The sequence below is a fragment of the Larus michahellis genome, chromosome 4 (assembly GCF_964199755.1).
Source record: "Larus michahellis chromosome 4, bLarMic1.1, whole genome shotgun sequence".
NCBI classification, from domain to species: Eukaryota; Metazoa; Chordata; class Aves; order Charadriiformes; family Laridae; genus Larus; species Larus michahellis.
The window spans coordinates 40847651-40862964 of record NC_133899.1 but is presented as its reverse complement, the minus strand read 5'-3'; the positions used below and the strand labels follow the sequence as shown (position 1 = coordinate 40862964).

The 15314-nt window shown below is 42.9% G+C and overlaps 1 protein-coding gene across 4 annotated transcripts in view; it reads right to left on the bottom strand.

The window, feature by feature from the left end:
- CCDC88C (coiled-coil domain containing 88C) overlaps positions 1 to 15314 on the bottom strand; it is a 100100-nt gene that overhangs the window by 56885 nt on the left and 27901 nt on the right. For 3 of the 4 annotated variants that reach the window (XM_074584207.1, XM_074584206.1, XM_074584209.1), the window contains one exon: positions 2831 to 2900. In XM_074584207.1, coding sequence (XP_074440308.1) covers positions 2831 to 2900 — 70 coding nt within the window. Of the gene's footprint in view, positions 1 to 2830; positions 2901 to 5043; positions 5151 to 15314 lie in introns of those variants that run through there. The other variant, XM_074584208.1, reaches the window with a different exon arrangement.

Genomic DNA, 15314 nt, shown 5'->3' with positions numbered 1-15314 from the left:
TTGGACCTATGGAGTCCATACAGTCATTGGGAGCCTTCCCAGCTCAAACAGTACAAAGCAACACTATTTCTTCCAGGAATGTGGTCACGGGATCAGTTTTTCTTCCTCTGGTCAAGAGGGACCTTTCATTCAGATAACTTACCTACAGGACGGGGAAGGCAAAACTGGGACTTCATCAGTGCCTCTCAGATCCACCCCAGCCCCACAGACCGCCCACACCTCGGTCTCCAGTTCCTAGCGTTGCCCACATTGCCCAGCTCTGCCTCTGCAGATGTCCCCCAGCCAGGACTCTCCTCCTTCCCTCTCTGTCCTGGACTGGATCACTGACACACAGAAAGAGGTTTCTCCTCTACAATTCTTGCCTTGAATAACCGTCTCCATCATCTCTTCTCCCCATACTGCTGTCACACCTGGCCTCCTCGCTTGTCTGTCAGCTTTCCCTGGGGTTTCTCTGTATTCATCCCAGAAGCACGGCTTCCCATGCTGATGACCGCTTTGTCTTCGCACCTCTGCTCAATCTGCAGCCCTCCTTTAGCCCTCTCACTGACGGAGAGAATCTCTCATTCCACTTTTTTTCCCCTCCCAAGTGCCCCCAACCTTCCTCTCGCTCCTCTCTGCAAGACCCCAGTAACAAAGACATCAACCTGCCAGTCACCCGGCCATTGCTCACCCACACTGCTCACCCACAGCCTACACCTTTTTATTTTGGTTTTACTAACTTCTCAGCTTTCTCCTCCCTGTTCCCGAGCTTCCCATCAGCCCTCAGCCAGGTTCCTCTTCCTGAAGTTAAGTTCTAGTTCTCCACTTCTCTAACTGTTCCTTCAGCACATCTTAACCAGTGGTCATCTACCTAAGGGCAAGATTAAGATGAGCTTCTCTTGAGATCCTATCCCTCAGACACTCTCCTTCTTTAATACCTTCTTTGGAGCAAGCAGATCTCAAGTCTTTCTTTGTTCACCACCTTCCTCTGTAGCGTCTAACCTGGGACTGGTTCACAAAGCCATTATAAAATATGGCTAAACAAGAACTTCATATTTTTAATACACACATACCCCATCCATTTTAGACATCCAGAAGTTACATTTTTGCATTCTTTATCCTCTCTTTCCATGTTCTGAATAATGCCAATGATATGTCAGTAATGGATAAAATGAATTTTAAAAGACCACATTAAAAACAAAAAAAAAAACAAAAAAAAACCCAACACAAAAACACCAAACCACCACATTTTAAAAGATGTCAGAAAGTGAAGCAAAATTTCTGGTTATAATTAAAGGAGCTGGAAGATGGGAACACATGGATGACCAGCATCTTTCCTACAAGGGACACATCAGGTGCTTTCTTCAAAGAAAGATAGATCCAAAGTGCTGACATAAACCAGCAGGTCAACAATGGGAAATTATAGCTAAATATGGGACAGCTTTCAAGTGTGCAGCTTCCCCAGGAACCAACGCTGTGGTTGCTGCATTATGAGTCTCCTGCCAGCTGTCGCTTGGGAATGGCCATGACGAGAAACCAGCCAGCCTTTTCCATTGACACCTAGCCAGCAGAGGCACTGCCTTGTTGGCCCAGACATCTCTATTCACCAGCACTCTTGATGCTAGCAGCCCAGGCTCTGCCCATTGCCCATATGACTGGGAAAAGCAAAAGCTCTTGTATTTCTATTTTCTCCTTTACCCGTAACAGTAGCCTGTACCAGAGAATTAAGACTGGCATCGCAGACTTTAACCTGCTTGCTGAAGAAGTGGATGCCTTACCCTCAGCTTGATTTTATTGCAGAAGTGCCAAGACTATGAATTTCAGTGATCCAACATCTGTAAGTTAATATTCTTTTCTGATGTAAGCCCTTTTTATTTACATACACACACTACTGCTGCTAAGAGCAGCAAAATAAAGTCTTCTGCCAAGCTTTCTGCCATTTGTTTGTTCTGGAGATGCTGATGACCGTGTCATTCCCCATCACTGCTGACAGGGTTCACGCAGTTTTCCTTCTTTGGTAAAAACAAATACATTGTCCTTTGCACTGGCATGGGGCTCAGGCAGAGATAGAACAGGCATGCAAAACGAAAAGAGTGAAAACCACAGCAACAAAACCTTTCATTTCAGAAATGTGTTTCTAAGGAGAAGTCAACTTAATTTTCAGACTAAACAGCTCTCATTTTGTCTCACCAAAGACACTGGACTCTGGATCATGAGCTCACTGGCTTCCAGGTCACTTTTGATGTGACACCTCATGTGACAGATGTCCTTGCCTAGACAACATGGCCAGACAGATGGTTTTCTCCTTGTCCATTCCCATCCTCACTTCTCCCAATTTGTCATATATGCTTTTTTCTCTCCATCTTCACATATTTATCTTCCCACACTTCATTTACAACAGTTCCTTCACTTTAGGGCAATTCTGCAAGACTTTTCTGGTGTGTACATATTGCCACAACTGAACCGATTATACAGGCACACAGGACAGAAAACCTGGAGGACAAACAATTCTTCTATGGCAGACTGTATCCTGGGTGACTTGCAGCAAGAAGTGAGGAGACACGACTTCCAAGGAAACAGTTGCTGCTCTGGCTTTAGCAAGAACTAACTCACTATCACATGTGTATGTGTATGACGTGCAGACACACATAGATGTTATATTTGTATGTAAAAGTATGTAAATATTACATACAGATACATTAAACTCTGAGTCTCCGACGTACTCAAATATTTGTAGCTTGGCTACAAATACATACAGGTTGTTTAAAAGCATGTTTGTTATTTAAGAAAATTTTAAAAATACAAATTTTATTTATTTTAGCATTTCAGGGAGAGGGGTGAAGCTACTCACCAGAAAGAGGATCTTTGCCTATCATCAAAACATTTGGTAAATTCATTACAATCAGCTGCTGGAGGACTTCCTAAACAAAAGAGAACAACAGGCAAAGTTCAGTGCAAAGGAATTCCAATCAATTACACCACAAAGAATACAGAGCTCCATCGATTACAAAGCTTTTAACATACTGGCAGGTCAGAGGTCGCAAGAGGAAGTCCCACTTGAGAGAGAAACCACTATTTGAAGATGGCATCAGGTTGCACAGCTAACATACACTAATCGCCTCTTTTAACAATGGCTAATATGGAACTTAAAGGGTCCCATGGCACTAATCAGGATAAATGCAGGGCCATGCCAGGCACAGCCATCAGTCATGCCTTTAGCCCAGGCATGACCTGTATTCATTTGATGTTCAAGATACAGCTGCTGTCATGTTTCAGGGCATACAAATGCAGTGGGTTCATCAAAGGTAGCTAAGCCATTCTGTGAAGTTTGAGTAATTCAAGTAATTGGACAAATTATTTCGTGGGTCTGAGATGTTAATGACAGGCTGGGGAAGTGGGTGTGGGGAAAAGCTATGAACAGACATCTTGCAGTGCTGAGAGAAACTGGATTTAAAGTTCTAGATTTGTTTGCATTGTTTTTAATGGGGAGTAAAACAGATTTAAGTATGTCATGAACCTTGTTTAAAGGTCTTTTTATTTGGGGGGTGACGATGGAAGGGAGGTGCATTGCTTGGTCAGATTCAATATTTAAACATCAGCTGCCTGAAGCTACTCTGAAATGACAGAACAGGCTTAAGGGGCAGGAAAGGCTACAAGCCCTGGGGCAGGCAAAATCATAGAATGGTTTAGGTTGGAAGGGACCTTAAAGACTATCTAGTTCTAACCCCCCTGCCCTGGGCAGGGACACCTCCCACCAGACCAGGCTGCTCAAAGCCCCGTCCAGTCTGGCCTTGAACGCCTCCAGGGATGGGGCAGCCACAGCTTCTCTGGGCAACCCGGGCCAGGGGCTCACCACCCTCAGAGTGAAAAATTTCTTCCTAGTATCTCATCTAAATCTACCCTCTCAAAGGTGGACAAATAAAAACACTGCAAAGGGGACTCTGCATGGTAATACGTTCAGCCGTGCACCCCAGTAACACAAAGACCACAGGAGTACAGTTGTTAGCATCTACCTGCAGCTACCAGCACTCATTTGTGACGATCCAAATAAAACATTTTGCAGGCAAGTATTTCTTTCACTTAAAAAGCCTGGGAGGAAAATAGTTGTGCAATTAAAGCACTGTGCTGGTATTCAGGAAACAAAAGGTCTGCACATACAACTCTACCAAATGTCTGGCAGGCGCTGTTTCCCTGCTTGTCTCCATTTCCCAGCCCACCTCCAGGCCACCGAGAGGGCAGAGGCACTGGTCCTGGCAGAGTACTGGGAGCCAGGGGAAGAAGTGCTGCAGCCCAGAAATGCATTTCCCGAAACAATCACCCATTCACCCAAACACTTCCCCCTCCAAGTTACCCCATTGTTATTTCTCTCCTTTCAAAGTTACCATAGGAGGAAAATTAATCCTGATTGAAAGAGGAAATACTTCAGTGAGCCTGCAGCATTTGATAAGTAATCAGAGTGGATACTGTAAAAGAAAAAAAATAAATTTTTTTGGACATAATTAATTTTTTGTCCTCTGATCCATACCCAAAACATACTCCTCCGCAGTTTCTCTTTTGGATAAAGCAGAAATATCTCAGTGTCACAGGGGTTTTGGTACTGTTAAGAAAGAAGGCTCCGTAGACCTTCATACGATGTGAAGTTTGGCTAATGCGAACGAAGCATTCACTGAGTCGTTAGCCAAATGCATTTTAGAATTTGTGCATTTGAGCATGGCTAAACAAAGGTTTACTTGCACCCTGTTACAGGTGCAAAATTTACCGGATTTAATAGCACAGGGCTAGACTGCGATATCTTGCTATGACAAAACAGCATGGCATTGAGGCTTTAAACCAAAAAAAAAAAAAAAAAAAAAAAATCAGAATTTGCATACACCGAAGTATTGAGCTTTAACCAGCAATTTCCATGGCAAAAAAAAAAAAAATAAAATAAAGAATTGTGCTTCCAGTCAGCCAGCGTGTGGAGCGGCACTGAGGCAGGAATGCATAAGGAATTTGCGTTGTCTTTGTGTAATCATCAGATCGCTAGCTATTTAACTGGCAGACACAAAAGACATTACAGCTAACCTTTATGCCGTTAACACTCCCACGAGCTCCTTCTGTAAAATTATTTGAGTACACCATCCAACATAGCCACGACCAAACGCCCTCGCAGCTGCTTGAACTTAGTATTTTCTGGCAAGAATCCGACAGTCACCGAACACAAGCAGAAATGGCCCCGAGCCTGCAAAGAGTCATTTCTTAATTCGGATTGAAAGATTCAAATTGTTGCAAGAGGTGATACTCCGACCTGTTTATTTTTAAACTAAATTATTTAAACAGATAATGATCTTTATTGTTCTAAACACCTTCACCTTCAGACTAGTGCTTGTGATGATAATACCTAGCCTTTGCACAGTGCAGCTCACTGTGGGTGTCAACACTCTAAAGGAAGGTCAATGTCATCACTCTCCTTTTTCAAGATAAGGAAAGTGAGTCACAGAAACAAAGTCCCTTCACTTTAATAAACTATGGTCTGTTAACGGAGATGTACCAGTGAACCATCCACTCACACAGCTACAAGTGCAAGATAAAACGTGTTAACTGAAAACTCTTACAATGACACTGATGAATTTAGCTCAGATTTTGTCCAGGCTAAAAACACAGAAAGTTAATAAGGCTTAGCTGACACCCAGTGAGTGACTCAGTAGCTGGGATAATGTGACCGTGTCCCACGCACATGGCTTAAAATCCCACATCTGGAAACACAACCAAAGTCCCCTCCCCTAACAGCAAATCAGGAATTCTTCAACTTCTATCTGCCTGTTGATCTTTTCTTGTCTTCCTTATCTGAAGCAGCAGTAACACAGGTTGACAAGCAAAATGCTGTGCCTGGCATCTCTGCTCCCCTCACGTCTTACCATCCCACCACGAAGCCCCTGTGAAATCAAACTTGGCCTTCGGGCAGGGAGCTGGGCTGTGAGAGCTTCTCAGATGGCACCAAGCATCAAAGGGCTTCACGGACCCGATCAGCTCCACTGGACACCGTCTGAACCTGGACGTAGAATCACAGAATTGTCCAGGTTGGGGGGGAACCTTTAAGATTATTGAGTCCAACCTAACATGCTGCTGAAGCCCAGCCAGCAAAAGAAATGGAAGATAAAATGCAACATTTCCCCATAAGGGCAGCAAGTTATTGTATTATATAAAAGGATGCTGTTATGCTTAAAATCAAACCTAGCTGCGAGACACTGCAGCGGTGGCAGAGATGACATGGACATGTCCTTCTTCCTCAGGGGACCAGCACAGCTAGGGGCAGCATGCCCAGGCAGGAGCTGCTGGAGAGCAAAGCCGAGTTTTCAAACACTAAATAGCCCACAAACCCCACGGTACTCCAGAGAGCAACTGTACAAGCAAAGAAAAACCCTAATTCCTCCTGTGAGAAACCTTTTAACCATTTTCACAGCACAACTAAAGCTTGGTTAAAACAGCAAAGGTTACAGCAACAACATATGGTAACAATTTCCCTGATTATGAGAACAATTAGTATCTGAGCTGCTAGCTTTACACCTAGACCACTAACCAACTCGGAGGCCGGCTACTGCAAGTCAGGAATTACCTCCCTCAGACTATCATTTGCCCCCCTTCCCATTTTTTTTTTTTTTTTTATTGTTGCTACTGAGATTTCCATAAAAAAAATAATGTTAGTATCAAAGCGTTATTTAAGGAATCCAATTCAAACCAATTGATTTGGATTGAATTCAATTGGTTTCAATTGTATTCCTTAATTCAATTCAATTAATTGAATTGAATTAATTCAGGCATTAGTGCAGCACCTGTAGGTGCCTGAAATGTTCCTCTACAAGATCAGGATATCATAAGCTTGAAGAGATTTGTCCAAAATCTCAGCTCCTTTGACAGCAGCGATGGTTGCAAGAATGGATGCTTCTAGATTGCAAAATACAAACATTGGCAGCCCAGTCTTATGCTATTTGAGCCAGATCAGTAGATAAAGCTCACAAAGGTTTCTGCGTGCAGAGTTAAGTGTCCCTGTATGGAGCGGGAGGCCTTCTAAGGGATGGGCAAACTGGGTGTCGGGTCCTTGCTTACTGTGCCTGCTGTGTTTGCCTGCAGAGGAGCTGGGCAACAAGAGAGACGCTGCCTGCGCCGAGGGAAGTTTGGCTGGAAGCAGCTAGGGTGCCAGTCCTGGAGTGCCCAAGGATTCAAAAACTACCTAGAAATCATGAGGTTAAACATAAATAAATTCTGTGCTCTCATTAGCAGCCTTCTAGCATCTAAGCCCCTACTGCACAACTACTTCACATCTGCACGCTCTTTGCAATCACTTTGCTAAAAAAGGAGCTTAAAAAAAAAAAAAAAAGAGACAAAATTCCTCCACACAGATTCTAGCAGTCAAGGGTTTTAGGAAAAATCGAGGCATGTACAAGATTCAGGATAAAGTTCTAAGCACTGAGTTAAGCACTTAGGCTTATTAAAAGCATGAACAAACATATTCATTCCCTCCATCTAAAAAGTTTCTAACTCGTTTCTGGAGTGCGGAGGCACATTTTACCTACTCTTTTTATCCTTCCAAGATTACACACACACACCGTTTGCTCTGTCTCAGATCACCCGAAGAGGTGCAGGGGCAGCTCTCGCTCTCCAGTCACTGTGGTCACATATTAACCTTTTATTTACCTGTAACGGGGTAACCGGGCCCCTTGTGATTTTGTAGGAACAAAGTCTCCTTGGTCCATACTACACTTCAATACACATTTGCTTCTTAAAGATCCACGTGCAACAGCATGGAATAAAACAGTCTTAAAGTATTATTCTTGGTTGGATTTTTAAGTGCCAATGTAAGCGTGTCAATGGCCCTTGCAAACAATGCATCGTTTGGAAAGGAGTAGGGAAAATTGTCCTTTCCACGGCTGAGAGACCAGGCAAATACAAACTCTACACAAAAACTTGCCCCTGCGCTGCAATACAGCATTAGTGTAGAGTAACTACCAGCTTCTCATGCAGAATTAAATTAACCTCTGCCTGAATCCTAAACAAGGAGTGAGTACTAAATAAATTATGTAGGAAGAGCGGCGGTCTACCGGCCATTGTAATCCAATGCTCAAGCCAAGCAATTCCATTTAAGTATATTGCTTGGCTATAAAATGCTAATTGCCCAGCTGACTGGAAGCCAAATGGTACTTTCCTACTTAAAATGCCCACGAGGAAAAACCATCATCGGCTTTAGTTATCCCAGCAAGAGCAAACACTACCTCGCCAGGGAATCTTGCTTACACTGCAGCAGCAACTCCAGCCAATGGAGCGGGGAAGTTCAGCAGAGCCAACATCTTCCTCCCTTAACCTCAGTATGGATCTGATCTCACCAACACCCCCAGAGTGGGAAACATTTGCTCAAGGAGAGACTACATGCTTAGATAAGGTCTCAGCAGGAGTCAGGGGCCATCTGCACCGACCAGCTCAGAGCCCCCCAGCACTGGGATGGGGTGGCAGCTTTATCCCTACGCACCTTCACGTCCCTTTGGATGCTGCCACAAAGAGAGGATGCGAGCTGCGTTTCCCAGGCAAGGTGCACTCCAAGTCCAAGGGACAACCCAACTCAAGCTCCTGTGGGATAAGAACTCTAAGGAAGAGTGAATACTCAGGCTAATGAACAAGTTTTAACATTAACACATACTTTAAACAGCAAATTGAGACACAAGGGTTGGTCTTCAAATATGTTTTTTGCAAAGTTTCCTTTTTTTTTTTGAATAGTAATGAAAACAAGTTATTCTGCAGCCTACGACAAGGAGGTTATGTTCTAAAAGAAAAAAAATATTCATCTTCCGACACATATATAAACAATTTTTTCAAGTTTTTTTTTTTGTTAATTTTGCTATGATTATCTGAGGAATTATTAATGGTGTCAGGGAAATAGCAAGATTCTCTAAACTGTTCAAGAAGGTCCCATAAAAGATTAGACAAGATGAAACAAGTAGTTGCAGGGGAATGACAAGGAAGTGAAACGCAAACAGATCTTTTATGGAGATGTTTTCCATGTACATCTTACCACGCGAGCACGCCTGATGACACTATGCATGTGACTCAGTACTCACTGTTTCCCTGCCAACACATTATATACATGACAAAATTTGATTAAGAACTTCGCTCATCTCTGCAACAATTGCATTTGTTATGTGACAGACTAGAGGATTAGCTGTCTTTAAAGGGATTTTTTTTTTCCCCCTGAAAACCAGCAAATTACAAAACACACTTCTAAAGACCCTTCAAGTGGAAGCCCAAAAGCCACTAAAATAACTGTTGCTTCATCTGCTGAAAATAATCAGTTCTGACAATCGTAGACTGGAATCTCAGTGGGAGGGCATGTGAAGGAATCATACCTAGTCTTAGCCACACTCAGCCTGTGCGGGGTGCGGATAACCCACCAAATGACAGGAATACACTCGATGTAGAAATATACCATGTAAAAACAGGTTTTATTAAAAAAAATAATAAAAATCACACATATGCAATTTGGATGGCACATAATAGAGTATCATATAAAAAAAAAAAACCTAGAATGGACCCATGCACAGTTATCCACCCAATTCACTGTTACAGTTCAGGTTTTGTTGTTTGTATTAGAGAAGTGCAGAGGTCCCAGCCAGGAGCAAAACCTCACCCGCTGCAAGCTGTACAAATACTCAGTGAGACATCCCTGGAACAGAGAGCTTGAAAAATATATGCGAGGCATCAGTAGGCTGATGAAAAAGAATCGTAACAAGCAACAGAGGAAGGAAATGAAAATAGGATTCCATGGTTATAATGTGATCCATTGTGCACATTCTCGCTGCTTTATGAACTGGTTAAATGAACTGCTCCAGGCTGGCACAGAACTAAATCACTCCAGACAACAGAGGGCAAGGCGAGCAAGGCAAGACCTGCTGAAAACGTTTGCTTGAAGATCAATTCAAATTCTTTACAGTGCACATTGTTCACATTGCATAACAAAGGTTATATGTATATTTAAATACAGGTATTTTTATAAAAAAAGTTAAAAGTATTTTAGGACACAACTAGTTTTACTTCTAGCCCAGTGGAATAAATAATGGAGACGCTGCCACCCCCACATCTATCAGTTGCAGAGGAAATAATTAAAAAATTTTAATCAAACTAAGTACAAAAATGTACATTTACTTCTAAAATATGAAATGAAATGCTCAATGGCTACATAGCAGCAGATTTCCTACCCTAGTTTCACTGACTCCAAGATGAATCACTTATGTTAATACAACACACAGCTCTGTGGTTGTGCCTAGTGGCAATGTTGATTTGACCCAGAGAGGAGAAAATCCAATTGTGGAGCACTGTGTTCTCCTGCTTTTATTGCCAGCAGCACCTTTGACTAATTTACCTACTTTGCAGAAAATAAAAAGGCTATTGACTTATCCTCAACTTCTCTCTTCAAATCACATGCAAGTGACTTTACATGTTTATAATAGTATCCAGACAAATTACTCTTGACTTCTATTTTATCTCACCTCAGATTTGTCCTGGGGTGGTTTATGCAGTAACAGGGAACACGAAATGTGCTGTGTTAAAGGCCTGTCACTTGGCATTACAAATATAACCAGCTAAAATGCAATCCATCTGTTCAACACGCTTCCAGCTAATCTGTGGTGGTCTCTAAGGACCATAATAAATTAACCTAACACATATTAAAAAGAAACACCACAGGCCATCAGAACAGACTTCTGAATTCTCTGAAACCCAGCACCAAAGACGCTGAAGTTTTCCCATACACAGTTTGAGCCTGTTTTGCTGGGATAATAAAGCCAGAAGTTTTCACGTCAAACTCTAAAACTGAGCAACTATATTTCAGCTTTTAACACTGATCCCTGATACCAAAGCACATTAGCCATGCAGCGCTCTGAGGTGCAAACTCTGCTCCACTGCCCTCAATCGCTGGAGTGAAAAAATTTACAATATTAAAATACAGCTTCCCATTAAGAAACATACACCAACCCAATGAAAGTATTTATAGGAAAACTACACACAAGATGTGTTTTCTACCATTTCTCTTATTACAAGTATTTCTAAAACTTGGGGGTTTGTTTATATGGAACAGACACAGTAAACACCTAACTGGGCACACGATACTAGTTCACATAAAACTGAATTTGTTACTACAATTTCTACACTGCCATGAAGAAGTGCAAAAATAATTAGCCTCAGGCAAGCATATAGTGAGTTGTGGGGCTTATTTAGAGGTTCAGAGCTACAGATCTGCGTTGCAACTTCAAGACCGCAATACAAGTCCCCGCCTCTGAAAAAGTACCAAGAACTCCAAAGCAGCTGCCAACCGCTGGAGTGACCACCATAACGCAATGCCTCAAACAGCAGCAGCCGAAAATACAGGAATACAAAGGAGTTAGAGACAGGAAGATGTAGGAATATGTTACACATCATAGCAATACTGCTTTCCCGAAGACAAATAATAAGGAGAGGCTACATAGTTTAAATGTACACACATTTTGCACTTTTGCCAGCATCATCAAGTCATTAATTAGCATAAACGTTGCTTGAAAGAGAATGATGCATCTTAGGGAAAACTCTAAAATAATCTGTAAATTCCAGAAGAGCACAGAGGCATGTGTAACAAGAACCGTTTCGAGGTTCTCTAGTACAAATACTGAAAAGCCAAATCAAAGCCATCAAAGTTTAAGTAATAAAACAAATTAGTGAAACTAGGAAAAAAATTAATAAAGCAGGGAGAGGACACACACAAAGAATTCCTTGTTATGAACAATATTTTGATAGTGAACAGAAGGCCTACCAGATGCGATCAAGCTTAATGTGAGTGTATGAGTCAAATTTCATCAGTGAGTAATGGTAACAGAAGTAAAACAAACAGCCGGGTTGGCTCTTATTAACCTGATACTCCTGCGTCCTGTTCGAAGCAGGAACTCGCTAATTGTAATTGTCAATCAGTCCCCAAAGGAAACAAGCTGCTTTACCCCTGCCACTCTTATTAATGCCGAGTAACACCTTACTGTCCCAGTAGCCCTCTTGATTGCCATGGGGTCAGCTTGGAGAACAGTACTGTTAGCAGAAGGTGCCATGCCTCGCCTTCACTATGTCCAAACACCCTTGGAGCTGCCCAAATATAAGGGTAGTTAAATGCTTAGAAACAAGCACAAACGTGCTCAGTCTTTCCAGGATAATACTCCCTGAACAAACAAGATTTAATTCATATTACATTGGTAAACCATTTCGAGAAACTTGAATGAATGGTACTGGAGAAACGCAGAAAACGACACTCAGAAACTGCATAACAGTAAATACATGGGCAGCATTCAGGCAGTGATGACCAAACAGAGATTTTATGGGATAAAACACGTAGGTTATTGGTCAACACTGCTCATTTTGAAATGCACGAAAAACTTTCAGTCTAACCTCAAGAAAAACTCTAATCCCAAGACAATTTTTTCTCCCAGCAAAGAAAAGGGTTGTGACAGTGCTTGAGGAATACCAGCGAGAGAAGTCAGCAAATGGTCTGTTAGCACTAATCCAACCCTCTCCCCGCAACCCCTAACATGTACATCAATGTGAAGGAAAAAAAAATAATTAAGTTTAATTTAAACTGATTAATTTCCAAAAGCTTATTTAAAAGTAATTTCCAAAAGCTTATCTAAAGATTTTTAACCATGAGTTTCCAACAAGCTTAAACCTTCTTGTGCTTGAGCAGCTTATGGGCAACTTAGTATTGAACAACAAATGCATGTTTTAGAAAGCACACAAACAGTCACTATGCCATCAGTTTATTATCCAGCTTCAACAGAGGACAGCAGCATGGGCAAGAGAGAGGTCCTTGTGGCATTTGCAGACAACCATGGAAAAATCCATGTTGGATTTACAGAAGAGGAAAGTTTTCATCTGGTCTGAAGGGAAGACAGCAAGGGTAGAGGGAAAAGCCATCCCACCCTGCAGGGATGTCCAGACAGTAAGATGCTGTGGGACAAGTGATGAGGATGGGGAAGTACAGGGAGGGAAAGCTTTTATTGATAACGTCTGTAGGGTAAAAAAAAAAAAAAAAAAAAGGAGCTCACATATGCTACTCATCTGCTTTCTCGCTCATCCCCTGCAACAACCTGATCTTCTCATCACTGAGACCTCCCTCTTGCAGGCAAACCCCTGTTACCAACCAGTTACCAAGGGCACTAAAAACTCAAATATCAGTAACGTGGAGAGAGAGTCCTCGCAGTTCAGGGATGCCCCTGTCAAATACTCCTAGAAAACTTTAAGGGCTATCATTGCCGGTTAATGTTACGAGCTTTCTAATTCTTCTGAAGCAGGACTTATATCCAGCATCATTACCTCAACACAGAATCATAGAATCTTCATGGTTGGAAAGGACCTTTGAGATCAGAGTCCAACCATACACACATCCAAAAAAAATACAAATAAATAAATCACAAACCACCACAAACAAACAACCTACAATCTCTGCCACTAGAGCACACGTATCACCGCATTACCAGCATCATCTAATTTACCCAATATCAACAAGTTCAAGAAACACCCAGACAGTTCCTAGCCAGATCTGCCGCTGTAGCAACAGCCTGCAAATTTTTTCTTGAGGTGGGTAAAGGGAGAAGCTTCAAGTCAGACCAGATGGTTCTTCCACACACCAACATAGAGTGGTGTTTCTTTTTCTAGCCAATAGATTGCCCCAGGCAAGTAACATGCAACAGATTCCGAAGGACATCAATGCTTCTTGCACTGTGCAGGTGGAGAAGCTACAGTAAAATCCCAAAGTAACTCGACGTCAATGCTTCTTGCACTGTGCAGGTGGAGAAGCTACAGTAAAATCCCAAAGTAACTCCAAGCACCCTTGTGAAAGAAAACACTCCCAGCATTTACCATGTCAATCACCAGTTTTCCCATTAGCACTGTGCTGCAGTTGTAATAAGGAAAGAAAAAAGAAAGAAAAAAAAAAAGAGGAGAGAGACCATGCAAACTAGCAGTGGTAACAGTGAATAAAATGGGAGAGGAAATGGGGACCATGTCCTCAAAATAGCCTCCGGGCCTCCCATCATTCCCTTTCTGGATTTTCTACACTTACTTCTTTTCAACAGCAAACAACCTTTCTCTCTGCAGAGTTAGCGTGTCCCACTTGGAGGAGGGAAAAGCTACCTACAGGGAGGAGACAGAGTCATTTACAGTTGACACTTGGCTATTCACAGAGTTTACTGCCAATAACTTGCACCTCAGCAGAGCCAGGTCAGGCATAACGCACAGGCAATGCCCAGGTCAGGCTGCCAGGAACAGCCTCCCTGGTTTCCCCAACTTATTGCCACCGAGAAGGTGACAGGGGAGCCTCCTCCTCAGTCACACCCCAAGGAGACCTTTCACTAGCATCTGATCCCTTAGTAAACTGCCAGACTGGAGCTACCATGACAAAAAGGGATGCTGCTTCACGATGCTTAGCCCTCAGCAGCCACCCAAGGCAAGCGGGTCCGAGAGGGTACCTGGAGCAGCCCCATTGCATTCTCAGCCCAGGACACCGGGTCCCACCCTGTGCCACCCCCACCTCAGCCAAGTTCACTTGTTGCCCCCGCCTTTTGGGCACCACATAGTAACAGAAACACTATGCTCTAGAAGAAATGGATATACACACATGTATCTATATAGAATCATAGAATGGTTTAGGTTGGAAGGGACCCTGAAGATCACCTAGTTCCAACGCTCTGCCCTGGGCAGGGACACCTCCCACTAGACCAGGCTGCTCAAAGTCCTGTCCAGCCTGGCCTTGAACACCTCCAGGGATGGGGCAGCCACAGCTTCTCTGGGCAACCTGGGCCAGGGGCTCACCACCCTCACAGTAAAGAATTTCTTACTAATGTCTCATCTAAATCTCCCCTCTCTCAGTTTAAAACCATTTCCTCTTGTCCTATCGCTACACTCCTCAATCAAGAGTCCCTCCCCAGCTTTCCTGGAGCCCCTTTAGGGACTGGAAGGGGCTCTAAGATCTTCCCGGAGCCTTCTCTTCTCCAGGCTGAACAACCCCAACCCTCTCAGCCTGTCCTCACAGCAGAGGGGCTCCAGCCCTCTGATCGTCTTCATACATATCTATACATATACACACACATACATATACACATATAGTTCTGCATTATCTTTAAGTTTCTGCTACTCTTCCCTGCTATTACTCTGGAATTACTACACCTGCTCAAACCTGGGACAATCAAAATCTTTCTGGAAACACCACTGGATTTTCTATACATAAAACTGTCCCACGTTCAAACATTCAGAGTCCCATGGCTCAGCAGCGACAGCATTGGGAGTTTTACCCCACACCA